The sequence below is a fragment of the Monodelphis domestica genome, chromosome 6, assembly GCF_027887165.1.
Source record: "Monodelphis domestica isolate mMonDom1 chromosome 6, mMonDom1.pri, whole genome shotgun sequence".
Taxonomy (NCBI): Eukaryota; Metazoa; Chordata; class Mammalia; order Didelphimorphia; family Didelphidae; genus Monodelphis; species Monodelphis domestica.
The window spans coordinates 129,949,009-129,962,290 of NC_077232.1; the positions used below are offsets into that span (position 1 = coordinate 129,949,009).

The 13,282-nt window shown below is 41.7% G+C and overlaps 1 protein-coding gene across 1 annotated transcript in view; it reads right to left on the minus strand.

The window, feature by feature from the left end:
- Positions 1 to 11,270: 11,270 nt before the first annotated feature.
- PHOX2B (paired like homeobox 2B) overlaps positions 11,271 to 13,282 on the minus strand; it is a 3,684-nt gene continuing 1,672 nt past the window's right edge. Inside the window, exon 3 of the mRNA XM_001365308.3 lies at positions 11,271 to 11,992. Within this exon, the coding sequence (XP_001365345.1) occupies positions 11,477 to 11,992 (516 nt within the window). The 3' untranslated portion in view covers positions 11,271 to 11,476. The remainder of the gene's footprint in view (positions 11,993 to 13,282) is intronic.

Below are 13,282 nucleotides of genomic sequence, written 5' to 3' on the forward strand. Positions count from 1 at the left end.
TAGGGAGATTTGTATTTTATCCAAGGACCCAAGGTTACCACTGAAGATTTCACTTGTAGACCTTATGCCTCTGTAATACATGCATATATGCATATGGTGAAATAGGGTTAAAGATATTTTTCTTTGTGTGATTGTTGTGGAATGAGATCGTTTTTAGTAGCTTTTGAATAAGCTGAATAATTAAAAACTCAAACTTCTTAAGATGAGATGAGAATTTTTTTTTAAAATATGGAAGGAGTTGTTACATACTTCAAAGATGAATTTTCCCTCTAAATTCTTATTGGAGCACTTATTCTAATACTCTCTGGAAGTGCATAATTGGTTAAGAAAAAGGTAGCATTCTATAGTGCTTTGTCTCATCTCTCACTATTATTATTGTTGTTATTATTGTTATTCTGCCTTAAGCAAGACCTAGAAATCAAATTTATACAAAATGAAGCTAAAATGACGACTGAACTACAATGAATGGGGTCATTTGTTCCTAATATGAGACTTCCTTCCCTCATTCTAGTATGATGCTGAGGTTAAAGCATAACCTCAGGGAACTGGATGGGTGAAAGGTGGAAAACAGTATAATTCCAAGTCCTGACCCCAGGCTCTATCATTGTGCCAATGATATTAGGACCCTCCCTGAATGACCCTGAGTAAGAGTCGATTGCCATTTATAGTTGATAGTCTATAAACTGAAGGCTAAAAGACTGACCTAGCTGTTGAAAGAAGTTCACATTTCTTTATTTTAAAAATTACTAAATATAGTTGTTGTTAGTATTGACCTACTCTCTCTTTCTCTCTCTCTCTCTCTCTCTCTCTCTCTCTCTCTCTCTCTCTCTCTCTCTCTCTCTCTGAGAGAGAAAGGAAGGGTGAAACAGAGGCAGAGACAGAGACAAAGATGTTTTGTCTGATCCAGTCTTCCCAAGAACTGACCATTCCCCTTTGACATTCTACTTAGGGACTAGTCAATGCAGTGCTAACTTTGTAAATTAGGCCACCTTTATGGTGTGATGTGGGAGACATTAGGAAGTTCCCTGAAATTAGCAGGAAGAAAGACATCTTTTATTCTCATAGAGACTGACATTCTTTTAGAAGAGGAGTTCTTAAAACCTGGGTTCTGTGAATCACTATATTAGAGAGCCATTTCTTTGGCTCTCTCTCATGGAGAATGCTTTTTTCCTCCTTCCTGCTACTTCTTGCAATCCCAAGAAGGCCAATAACAGAATGAAAGGCTCTAAATATAACAAAATATTCATAGAAATACTCCTTTTGATGTCCAAAAAGCCTAGAAACTGTGGGTACAGGTTGCCTGGAGAATGGCCCAACAAGTTGTGACACATGATATAGAATATCATTGTACACATGACAAGGATTTCAGAGAAACATAGAAAGACAAATTGATGCTTGATTTTTTATCATCCCTCACTTCCCACATCCAATTAGTTACCATATCTTGTTGATTCAACTGCCATAGGATCTCTTCCATGTATCTCCTTTTCTACCACTAACTTCAGGTCCCAATCCCCTTTTATCCATTATCTTGCAGTATCTTTGATCTCCCTACTTCAAATTTCTCCCCTCTCAATCTGTTCTCCATACCTGACTGCTAAAGTGACATTCATTTAGGATAGATGGAACTCCTGGGCTCCTAAGTGCTAGGGCCTCTCTCTAACTTCTAGTATATATAGCATAGACTTTTCTGTTTGGCACTGGGTCCATTAAGACCTTTCAAAGCCTCTTTAATATTATTCCCCTTCATATGTTCTACAACCCAGGTAAACTGGTCTTGCTGTTGTTACTCCATCTACCATCTCCAGACCTTTGCACATGCTGTCTTCTATGTCTGGAAAGTATTCTTCCCTCCTTTTCAAAACCTATTAGAATTCCTGGTTTCTATCTGATAAAAGTCTAATTTTTCAAATGTATAAGGAACTAAGTCGATTGTATGAAAAATCAAGCCATTCCCCAATTGATAAATGGTCAAGGGACATGAATAGGCAGTTTTCAAATAAAGAAATCAAAACTATCAATAAACATGTGGGAAAGTGTTCTAAATCTCTCATAATTAAAGAAATGCAATTCAAAACAACTCTGAGGTACCACCACACACCTAATAGATTGGTCAACATGGCAGTAAAATGATAAATGTTGGAGGGGATGTGGCAAAATTGGGACACTAATGCATTGTTGGTGTTGTTGTGAATTGATACAACCATTCTGGAGGGCAATTTTGAATTAAAGCCCAAAGGATGCTAAAAGAATGCCTGCCCTTTGATCCAGCCATACCACTGATGGGTTTGTACCCCAAAAAGACAATAAGGAAAAATACGTGCACAAAACATATTTATAGCCATGCTCTTTATGGTGGGAAAAAAAATGAGGAGTTTTCCATCGATTGGGGAATGGCTGAACAAATTGTAGTATTTGATGGCGATGGAACTTTATTGTACTGAAAGGAATAATGAACTGGAGGAACTCCATGTGAACTGGAATGAGCTCCAGGAATTGATGCAGAGTGAAAGGAGCAGAACCAGGAGAATATTGTACACAGAGACTGATACACTGTGTCACAATTGAACGTAATGGACTTCTCTAGTGGTAGCAATGCAATGATCCAGTACAATCCAGAGGGACTTATATGAGAAAGAACGCTATCCACATCCAGAGAAAGAACTGTGGGAGCAGAAACACAGAAGAAAAACAACTGCTTGATCACATGTTTCAATGGGTATATAATTGGGAATTTTTACTTGAAAATGATCGTTCTGTTGCATATATGAATAAAATGGAAATAGGTTTTGAACAATGATACATGTATAATGTAGTGGAATTACTTGTCAGCTCCAAGAAGAGGGAGGGAAGATGGGTGAGAAAGAACATGACACATGTAACCATAGAAAAATATTCTTAATTAATTCTAAAAACAAACAAACAAACGAATGAATGAATAAATAAACAAACAGATAAATGGTGAGAATTCCTGGTTTCCAACAAAACCCAACTCAAGTCATGTTTTACATGAGGCCTTTTCTTATCCCTCCAATTGCTAATGCATCCCCACAAAAAATTATCTTGTACTTATTTTTTCACATGCTATACTTATGAGTATGTATGTTGCCTCACCAAACAAATGTAAACTCTTTGAAGGTAGGAATTTTTGTCTTTGTAGTCTCTGTGCCTAGGTTGGTGCTTGGTACATACTCGATATTTAAATGTTTATTGGTTGGTTGACTGAAGTAAGTAGGACCAGGAAAACAAATACATGATTGCACTAATATAAGTGAAAAGAAGAGATTGCCTCTGTTTGATAATAATGGATATTCTCAAATTTCTTCCCTTGAGGAGAAGAAATGAGAAAATGAATCTTAATACTTTATGTGGAAAGGTGGGGAACAAGGGGTCTAGAGTGCTGCATACACTTTCAGACATAGTTGTCAAATTGGTTGATTTTGCTTAATTGTTTTTCTTTGTTAAGAGAGAAGGCTTAAAGTGTGGGTGTGAGGAGGAGGGATATCTATAAATGGTTCTGATTTTTTAAAAGCATAAATAAAATTTCAATACAAAATTTAAAAGGAGTAGGGGCTTAAAAATACTTTCAAAGCAGTCAGCCTTGGGGCATTCCAATGACTAAAATGGAGATAGCTTCTGATCAAAATGGTGCCAGTCAATCAAATCAGATGCCTTCTTTTTTTTCTCTCTCTAACCATTTGAAAATGGTCTGTTATAATATCTGAATCATCTTTCCTCACCCCTGCTTCCTGGCTACCTTCCCTACCTCAGCTGATAAGACCACAAATGACCTATCTCTTGGAATTTGTTAAGCCTTTTTAATTTAGTTGGGGGTTTTTCTTGATCTTTTGTTTTCTGGGAGCTAGAGAGAAACTTATTTGTTTTTCACTTTCAGTTAGTTGAACAAACAGTACCAATTGCCTTCTGGGTGCAAAGCCCTATCCTGGACAATAGGAATACAAGGATAAGTGAAACTGTCCCTGTCCTCTGAGAGCTTTCCTTCTCCTGGGGTTTGCAATATGTACACAGATAAGCAAATAAAATATTTTCAAAGTGACATTAGTATTTAAAACTGTAGAGACTACTCTTGCTGTTGTTCGTACTGTTAGTACAAATCCTTTTTTTTTTTTAACCTTATTTTCTGTCTTAGAATAGGTATGGATTCTAAGGCAGAAGATGTGCAAGGGTTAGGCATTTGGAGTAAAGTGACTTGCCCAGAGTCATACAGCTAGGAAGTGTCTGAAGCCAAATTTGAACCTCCCAACTCCAGGCCTGGCACTCTTCCACCATGCTCCCTAACTGCCCCTGTCAGTATTAATCCTTAAGAGAGATTCAAGAAGGACTTAGTGTCTAAGAAAATTAGAGATTCCAAAAGATGGAATGGGTTCTTTTAAATATGGGGGTCACCCTAGACAAAATTACAGAAGTAAGAGATATAATGTCCGAAGTGGGAAACCCAGTCCTGGAATTGGAACTCATTATTCATATTTGCTTAGACTCCTTAGTAGAAATAAATTGAGACCTTCTTTTTATAAATTATGGTATTGGGAGGCAGCTGGGTGGCTCAGTGGATTGAGAGTCAGGCCTAGAGATCAGAGGTCCTAGGTTCAAAACTGGCCTCAGGCTCTTTCTAGCTGTGTGACCCTAGGCAAGTCACTTGACCCCCATTGCCTAGCCCTTACCACTCTTCTGCCTTGGAACCAATTCCCAGTATTGATTCCAAGACAGAAGGTAAGGGTTTAAAAATAAATATATTCATACATAAATACATAAATAAATGGTGGTATTGCATAGATCTGGCTTTGATCTGGATTCACCTAGTGGCTGTTTGTCTGAGATATTCATATAATTATTTTTATTTAAAAATCTAGAATATTCTTATGACCAACCCTTAGCCATCAACCCATCCTACTTTCTACTTTATATTGGGAAAGCCTTTGGTGCTAGAAATGGACCTGTACCCAAGGAAGGCTTTGTGGAAACCTTCATGCTTCTGCCATCCCAACTGTCAGAACTATGATATATGAGTATCTGTATTGACATCTATTCCTGCAGTCTTCACTTCATAAACGTAAATGCTCTCCATTTCATGTCCTATGCCCCCGGCTACTCCCTGTCTGGTTCACTTACTGGGAAAAGGCTGAGAGACATAAATATGTTACCATACAGAAAACATGCTCACCACACCCTGGTGAATTCTGATCTGTATTTCATGGACCAGGCTGCAGTACTAACTCTTGCTCATAATTCTCTTTCTCTTGCTTCCCCACTTATGACTCTTTCCAAACATTGTATGCACTCCTTAGGCTTTTCATAAGTTCCACTTGGTCACAAAATAATAGGTTAAGAGCTGGAAAGGCAATTAAAATTCATCTGTTCCAAACTGCTCATTTTACAGGCAAGGAACTTGTCACCGTCACAACAGAAGTGGTGGATCCAACTCTCTACTGAACTGTGACCTCTTATCAGCTCTCTTTCCATATTTCTGCAATTCAGTGGTTAGGCTTACTTTCCTTGCTCTTCTGGATCCACCCAGTCCTACTTTTCTGGACTGTCACAATGATAACTAATCTCATCCCAGTCTTTCTGGGCCTGATTTCAGCAAGGATTATCTTTCCTTTACCTGATATAATTAAATAGATCTCTCTCTCTCTCTCTTGTATTTGGTGTGGAAATAGCTTGTCTTGTACTAAAGACTGCTTTCCAAGTCCTTTGAATATGTCCCAGGGGTTCTTAAATTTGTACCTGTGATTATATCATTCCATTCCTAGAATGCCCCCAAATTTCATCATGATCTACTGAAATGTTACCCATACTTCAAAGCCCAATACTACCATGTCCATGAAGTCTTTTTAAAAAATGATAATAACATAATGATTTACATGTGTTATATAATTGGATCCTCATAATAACCCTGAGAGGTAAGAACTGTCATTAGTTTTTCTTAAGAGATAAAGAAACTGAGGCTAAACAAAGTTAAATGACTTGCCTAGGGTCACACAGCTAAATACATATCTGATGAAGGATTTGAATTGTGTCCCATCTGCTGAACCACCTGGATGCTTCTGTAGTACTTCTGTCCAGAATTAATTCTCTTTTAATAGTCCACAAATTGTACTTTGTATCTTTTTTACATACCTGCTATGCCCTATTCTATATTAAAGGTATTTGTATATCCATCTTAGGGCAGCTATGTGGTGTAGTTTTGGCAGAGCTTAGAGTCAGAAAAACTCATCTCCCTGAGTTCAGGTCTGAACTCAGACACTTACTAGCAGTGTGACTCTGGACAAGTCACTTAACCCTTTTTAACCTCATTTCCTCATCTGTAAAATGAGCTGGAGAAGGAAATGGCAAACCATTCTAGTGTTGGCCAAGAAAGCCCCAAATGAAATTACCAAAAAATGGATGTAACTGAACTGAACATTTATCTCATTCTCTTTTAGTATAAGTAATACTCAAGAAAAATATCTTGGGGGCAGCTGGGTGGCTGAATGGGTTGAGAGTCAGGCCTAGAGACAGGAGATCCTAGGTTCAAATCTGACCTCAGACACTTCCCAGCTGTGTGACCCTGGGCAAGTCACTTAACCCCCATTGCCTATCCCTTACCACTCTTCTGCCTTAGAACCAATGCATAGTATTGATTCTAAGATGGAAGGTAAGGTTTTTTTTTTAAGTCTTATTCTCAAGTTTCCTTGTGTATAAGAGTATAAATTCCTTGTGAGCAGGTACTATATATATATTTTTTAAAACCTTACTTTCTGTCCTAGTATTGAATATTGGTTCCAAGGCAGAAGAATAGTAAGAGCTAAGCAATTGGGGTTAAATGATTTTCCAAGGACACATAGCTAAGAAATGTCTGAGGCCAAATTTGAACCCAGGACCACCTGCTTCCAGGCCTGACTCTATCCAGTGAGCAACCTAGCTGCTCCATGACCAAATATTGCTAATCTTGGTAATTTGTGAGCTCTTATCAGGATAGTCTGTACATAGTGTTTATTAAATATTTAAAATGAATTTCTAAAAATCTAAGATGTCCACATATACCTATTTCAACAGGCAACAACCCAGGATGTAATTTCTGCTGTTTTCAATAATCTCCTGTTTTCTCAGTTATCAGCTCTTAGGAGCCACTCTCAGCTTTCCTTCGGCTTACGGTATTGATGAAGATTTGGCTTAGAGATAGCCCCCTGGCAGCCTCTCATGCTGCTTTTGTGAAGTCACATGTGGTTCTGAAGTTGCCAGGAAAAAGGATGCCTTGATGAGCCAAAATGGAAATTTCTAAGGAGAAGAAAAGTGAAAGTGAGCTTGTTCACACTGTGAAGAGCTCCAGCAGATGATAGAGAGACACAATGTCCTGCCACTAGATAACACAATATAAAATCATAGAGTTTTAGAACTGGAAGGACTTTGGAGATCTTGAGGACCAGGCAGTTCATTTGGCATTTGAGGACACTGCAGCCCAGGGAGATTGAGTCACTTATCCAAGGTGACATAGCTATGAAGTGGCAGAGCAGCCACTATGATGATCCAAGTCTCCTTATTTCTGAGGAGATAGACTTTCCACTATTCATTCCACTCTGCCTCCTTCCTAGGCAAGGCATGAGTTTTAGTTTTAGATAGTAATTCTAGGTCTCAAGCAATCCTTCCACTTCACTGCTGCATCGCTCAATAAGAGAAGCAGAGGTGACAGAGACAATAAATAAATAGCCCAGAATATTTCTTTTGAGAAAGGGGGAGAGAATATATCATATAAACATATATTGCAATTCCCTGCCCAAGAGTATGTCTTTCTCATAACTGTAGTACAGAATTCTTTTGATTTTCTTATATGGCAGAGATGGCACTTTTTAACAGCAAGTTTTTTCTTTAGCAGCCTCCAAAGTGAGGTAAAAGAGATTTTGGGGGTGGGGGGAGGGATGTCAAGGTCAGGAGGAGGTAGATGATGACCCTGGAACTTCTCAGTAACACGAGGCAATTTCTAAACATCCTTGATCATCACGGCACTAAGTGGAACCTTCTATTGACCATTTTCTCACACCTTTCTTTCTCTCCTTCCTCCCACCACCACCTCTATCTTTTCCCCATACAAACTCCATTTGACCTGTTGGTAAAACCGAGTCATCCCTCTAGTGACCCCTCCAGAGCCTTTGGTCTGGGGATGCCAGAGATACCTGAGCCTGGAACTTTCTTTTTTGTCCATGAATTGCTTCCCCTTTGCCTCTTCCTGACCCACAAAGTTGTATTTATAGCCAAACACTGGAGTCTGAGTGATATGGGAGGCTCTGGAATTTCAGCCCAGAACAATTAATGTCATTGTCTATGGACAATACTGTTCTTCTGGAGGGTTTGCTGAGGGCATTTAAAGACTTTTCCTTTAAAAAAAAAATCCTTTTGCAAAATGTAAGCATAAACTAGAGATATGAAAAATGAAGGCCTGCGATTTTTAACAGAAACTTCCTTGATTGTATCCAATGCTTATTATCATTGTGATTGTTTTTTTAAGACCCGGATCATGGTTAGAAATACAGGGACTAATTCTAAATAGAATTACATCATTTTCCAGACCAGCGATATTGGAGCCAAAGGAACAGATAGTGACCAGATCTCACAAAGCCAGTTAGACCCTCAGGACAAAACTGGTACTTTTACTTCTTCCAGGCTTGTCTTAATTATGATAATTAGTTCTTTTCACTTTTCTTTTTTTAATGGTCAACCACTGGTTTCATTTTTAAGGGCAATTGGTGGAACCTGATCCTGGCTGATGACAAAGCTAGGGCTGGATTTTTTTATTCCTACTCAGATGAAGTCATTTTGGCCCTCTCCCTTGCTCCACTCCTTGTCTATTCCTAACACTAATCCAGTAATTCTCTCTTTTTTGTTTCTTTTATCCATTGTTCCAATTTGTGCCCATTAGATATCCTTAAAGCAAAGAGTGACTCTCACAGAATTCTCTCCATATTTTTCGATTCCAGATCTGGGAAAAAGAAGCTTAATTATTGTAGGTCTGGGTGACCTAGGAGAAACTCAAGGGAGAAGGCTCTTTTATTCCAGATGTGTTTGGCTCCTCATTCATTCCCAAAGAGGTACCTGCTCCTTGGATTGTTGACCTCCTAGAGTACCTACAGTCTATGAAGAATGAAAATGTATTATCAGAGAGTGCAATGAAGAGGCACAGAAAATGTGAGCAAGCTATAGTGTATAACCAACCAGTCATCTAGGACTCCAGATAAAGGAGGAATAATACCAAAATACAACCAGATGAATGTTGTTGTGTACTACTTTTCCTTTATATTCAATGATTAATCAGCATTGACTGGCAAAATCCTGATTGCATGCGTTCTGATTACTCCTCTTGGCTGCTCCCTTTTTGAAATGAGAAATTGACTGTGGATCTCAGGAAGTAGGCTTTAATGCATTGCTTAGATGAGATAATCTATGTAAGGCACTTAGAAAATCTTTGAGTACATATGTGGCAGTTATTATTATTGTTATTATTATTGCTCAGCTCTGAAATTTTCTGGCCACTTTCAAACATTTTCTTGTCTTGTGTTAATCTATTTAAAAGTTGTTTTCTTAAAGAAAAAGGCAAAACTCCATTGATAGACTTGTTTTTGTTTTTATTATCAACAATCAAGTTAATGGTACACTCTTGGAAAACTATATGCACATGTAGAAATATTTCCCTTTTAAATAGAAGCATTCATTATAACCACATATAAATAAATCTGTAGCTCCTGAACATAACTTATGACAATTATGCTCACAAACATATTCCAACAGGGAGAAAAGAAATCAGACAAACATGCAACTGATAACAAAAATATATCCCATGGTCTCTCTAAAGCAAAGGAAGGGAACCCGTGAGAACTTTATTACTCCATAAAGACACGCCAAAGAGACTACAAGGAGGGAAAACATTATACGGTCAACTAGAGTAGACGATCTTGTACTGATATTAACACTATACAATTGAGTCACAGAAACACAGTTGTAGAAAGACACAGAAAAAGTTAAAGCATCGACATTCAACTAATATCTATATTTGTGCCTTTTAAAATAAAAATGAAAATCCCAACAGAGATGAAGGTCTAAACTGCATGAACAATGTAATAATAAATATACATCCCATCCACCATAAAGGATGTGAGTCCGGAGAGGGACATTCAGACAGACTCTGCGACCTTGCGCACTGTTCCCTGCACGGTTTATTTCTCTGCAGTCAGTTGCATGGACTGCAATAGAAAAAATAAAATAAAATCAGTGCTTTAAAAGTTCATTAAAAGCTGGTGGAGGAGAAGAGGAGAAAAGGAGGATTTGCGGGGAAAGAGAGAAAAAAGAAGAGGAGAGAGACTGCAGAATTAGAAACACCCCCAGGGAAAAAAATACTTTTGCGGTTATTACAGATGAAAAGGCCATTAAAAATCGTTTGTAGGGCAATCTCCGAGCACTGGAAGCCCGCGAAGGCTCGGGGTTTAGTTCTGCTCGTTTTGGGTTTCTGTTTGTGACTCGAGAAGTAGTGTGACGGAGGGTACCGGAGATGCTGGGTGCAGTGCAGCCAGGCAAGGGAGAGTGGGCAAGCAGGCCAGGTGGCAGGCAACCTGAGACCTTTGCAAGTCTCTGCTTGTGAGTTCTCACTGCAGCTGATCTCTTTCCCGGGGAGGACGCGGGGACTAGCCAAGGGGTAGATGAAAGTCAGCCAGGTTCTTCCCCGCAAGAAGCAAAGGTTTAGTTCAGCCCGCGAGAATCAGCTTGCGCTAATCCAAGGGTCGGAATTGAGGGCTTCCAAAGACCTACGTAAGCCCCAGTCCAGCTTCGGCAGTAACCAGCCCTTTCTCACCTATTTTTTGTCCTATTTCTCCGTGATTTTCATTCCTCCCCCCGACCCCCTCTTTTCTCTCCCATTATTCTTGTCCAGTAGTTTTGCTGTTTGTAAATTTGCTGCTTTTTCGTTGTAGCGGGTTGGGTTTTTGTTGTGTGTGGGCTTTGTTGTTGGTTTTGTTTTGCTTGGTGTGTGTTTTTTTGTGTTATCATTTGTTTTCCTGTCACTCACTGAGTTGGTTCCGGCCCCCGTCCCTCCCTGTACCCCGCTCCGGCCACACACATACACATCCATCCACACCCCAACAGACACACGGACACACAGACACAGCCCCCTGAGAGTCCCCGCAGCGCCGCTCCTTTAGCTCCTCCGACTCCGCCCCGGCCCAGCCCGGCTCCTCCTCGCAAACCCCCTGCCCTAAGACGGGTGCGAGGCCGGGAAAGTTTTCTAGTTTTGTTTTTTGTTGGGGGAAGCACGGGGAGGAGGCGGGGGAGAAGGGGGCGACGCCATTTTTCTCGTAATTCTTATCGTGATCATTTTTTGGCTCGAGGTGAAAGAGCCGCGGCAGCAGCGAACACAATAGCCCTGGGCCCGCCCACTCGCCCGCCAGACCTCTTGCTCGCCCGCTCGATTTCGCAGCTGCCGCTGGGTCCCAGATCAGAACATGCTGCTCTTTACTAAGGCGGCTTTGGCGCCGTTGGGTCTCTGGAGGGAGGACAGGACGCTGGCGAAGGGGCCCCCGAGAGAATCTGGGATCGAAGTGATGGGACCTGGCCCCGGGGCCCAACCTTGTCCTGGTCCCCCAGCCGCAGCCAAGCCCCCGGCAGCCGCTGCGGCCGCCGCTGCCGCCGCAGCCGCCGCTGCAGCCGCTGCAGCCGCCGCGCCCCCCTTGCCAGGTTCGCCCCCCGGGCCTCCAGGCCCCGCCGCCCCCGGGGCTCCTGCGGGGCTGGGGCCTCCTCCTCCTCCACCGCCGGCCCCACAGCTCGGGGTGGGGTTAGGGTTGGGCCCCGGGCCCCCCGTACTGTCCGGGTCGGTGCTCTTGGCATCTTTGCTCTCGTCGTCCCGGGATGCATCCGATTTCTTGCCAGAAGAGCCATTTTTGGCTGCGGCCGCAGCGGCCGCCGCTGCTCTCTCCTGCTTACGGAATTTGGCCCGGCGGTTCTGGAACCACACCTGGTGGGCAAGAGAGCAAAGGAAGGAAGGAGATAGAGAATGCAGAGGAAAATAAGAGACGAGCGAAATGATAAGAGGACGGAGGAGAGCCAAAGGGAAGGGGGGGGGGCAGAATAGGGATAACGGAAGAGGAGATAAAGATGGTAAAGGGAGAAGAAAGGCAGGTTAGATTGATACCACCCTTACAACCAAATTGCGCTACTGCCAGTGCATCATACTAGAAGTATTGTTTCTCACCAGGATTGTCTGTTTCCTAGTTTCCTTCTTCAACACTCCACTTTGCCCCTCCCCTTGTACGACCTGGACAGTGTCGGATTTTGACTGAGAGGCCGAGAATAAATAACGAAAGAGCTAACCATTCGGGAAATGTGTCCACGTTGGACTGCACGTACTTCAAGGGAGGCTGCACAGGTTCCCCCCCACCCCCACCCCCATGTATTAATATTCTGTCCCCACAGAGCTAAAGGTTAAAAGTCTCTGAAAGGAACGGAGTCGGGCCCTGGGTTCTACATCTTCCGTTCTTCTAGTCAGGCACAAGCCCAAGGTAGATGCAATGGACGGCATACAGAGGCTAGGAACCCCACTGAAACCCTATCAGAAGCAAAGCAAATACGGGCACAGCAGAAACCTCGAAGCATGTGTAAAGTTCTGGAAAGGGAGAGGTACCATGCGTCCTCCTGTGACTGAGTCTGTGGGAGCAGGAGTAAGGACAAACTGGCCCGGGGATCGAGATTACTATTAGACTTTGGCTTTCTTTCTCCAGCTGGAGGAGTTCGGTAATCCCTATTGGCATATCCCACTACCTGTGGAAGTGCATATATGTTACACGTTCAAACACTGAACCTAATGGTGGCACTTCTAGCTGTATAGAAATTCAAATGCATATATATGTACGTCATAGAGCCACGAATGCATTTCCTCCCCTGCAGCTAACTAGCTTTGTATTGTAATGGAAATATATAGTTAGCTTTAGGAGAGGAGCTAGATCTGATTGATCTATGAGCATGTATGTGGGCATTTGCGCGCACACAATTCAATTTCACTTCACACATCCTTACTAAGCGCCTACACTGTGCAAGGCCTTGGGCAGCTTTCTTTCCCTCAAGCTATAAATTTATTTCAATGACCAAAATGAAGGCATCCTTTCTATTTCTGAAGATCAGTCGGTAAGAAAACTGATGAGGCTGGTCACGAGTCCCGCAAAACTAAGGCTGAGCTAGAAAGTGTGGCCCTTAAGGTCGGTAGGACACCTGAGTGCCCGAGACTTAACGCTCAGAGTCCACAGTTGGC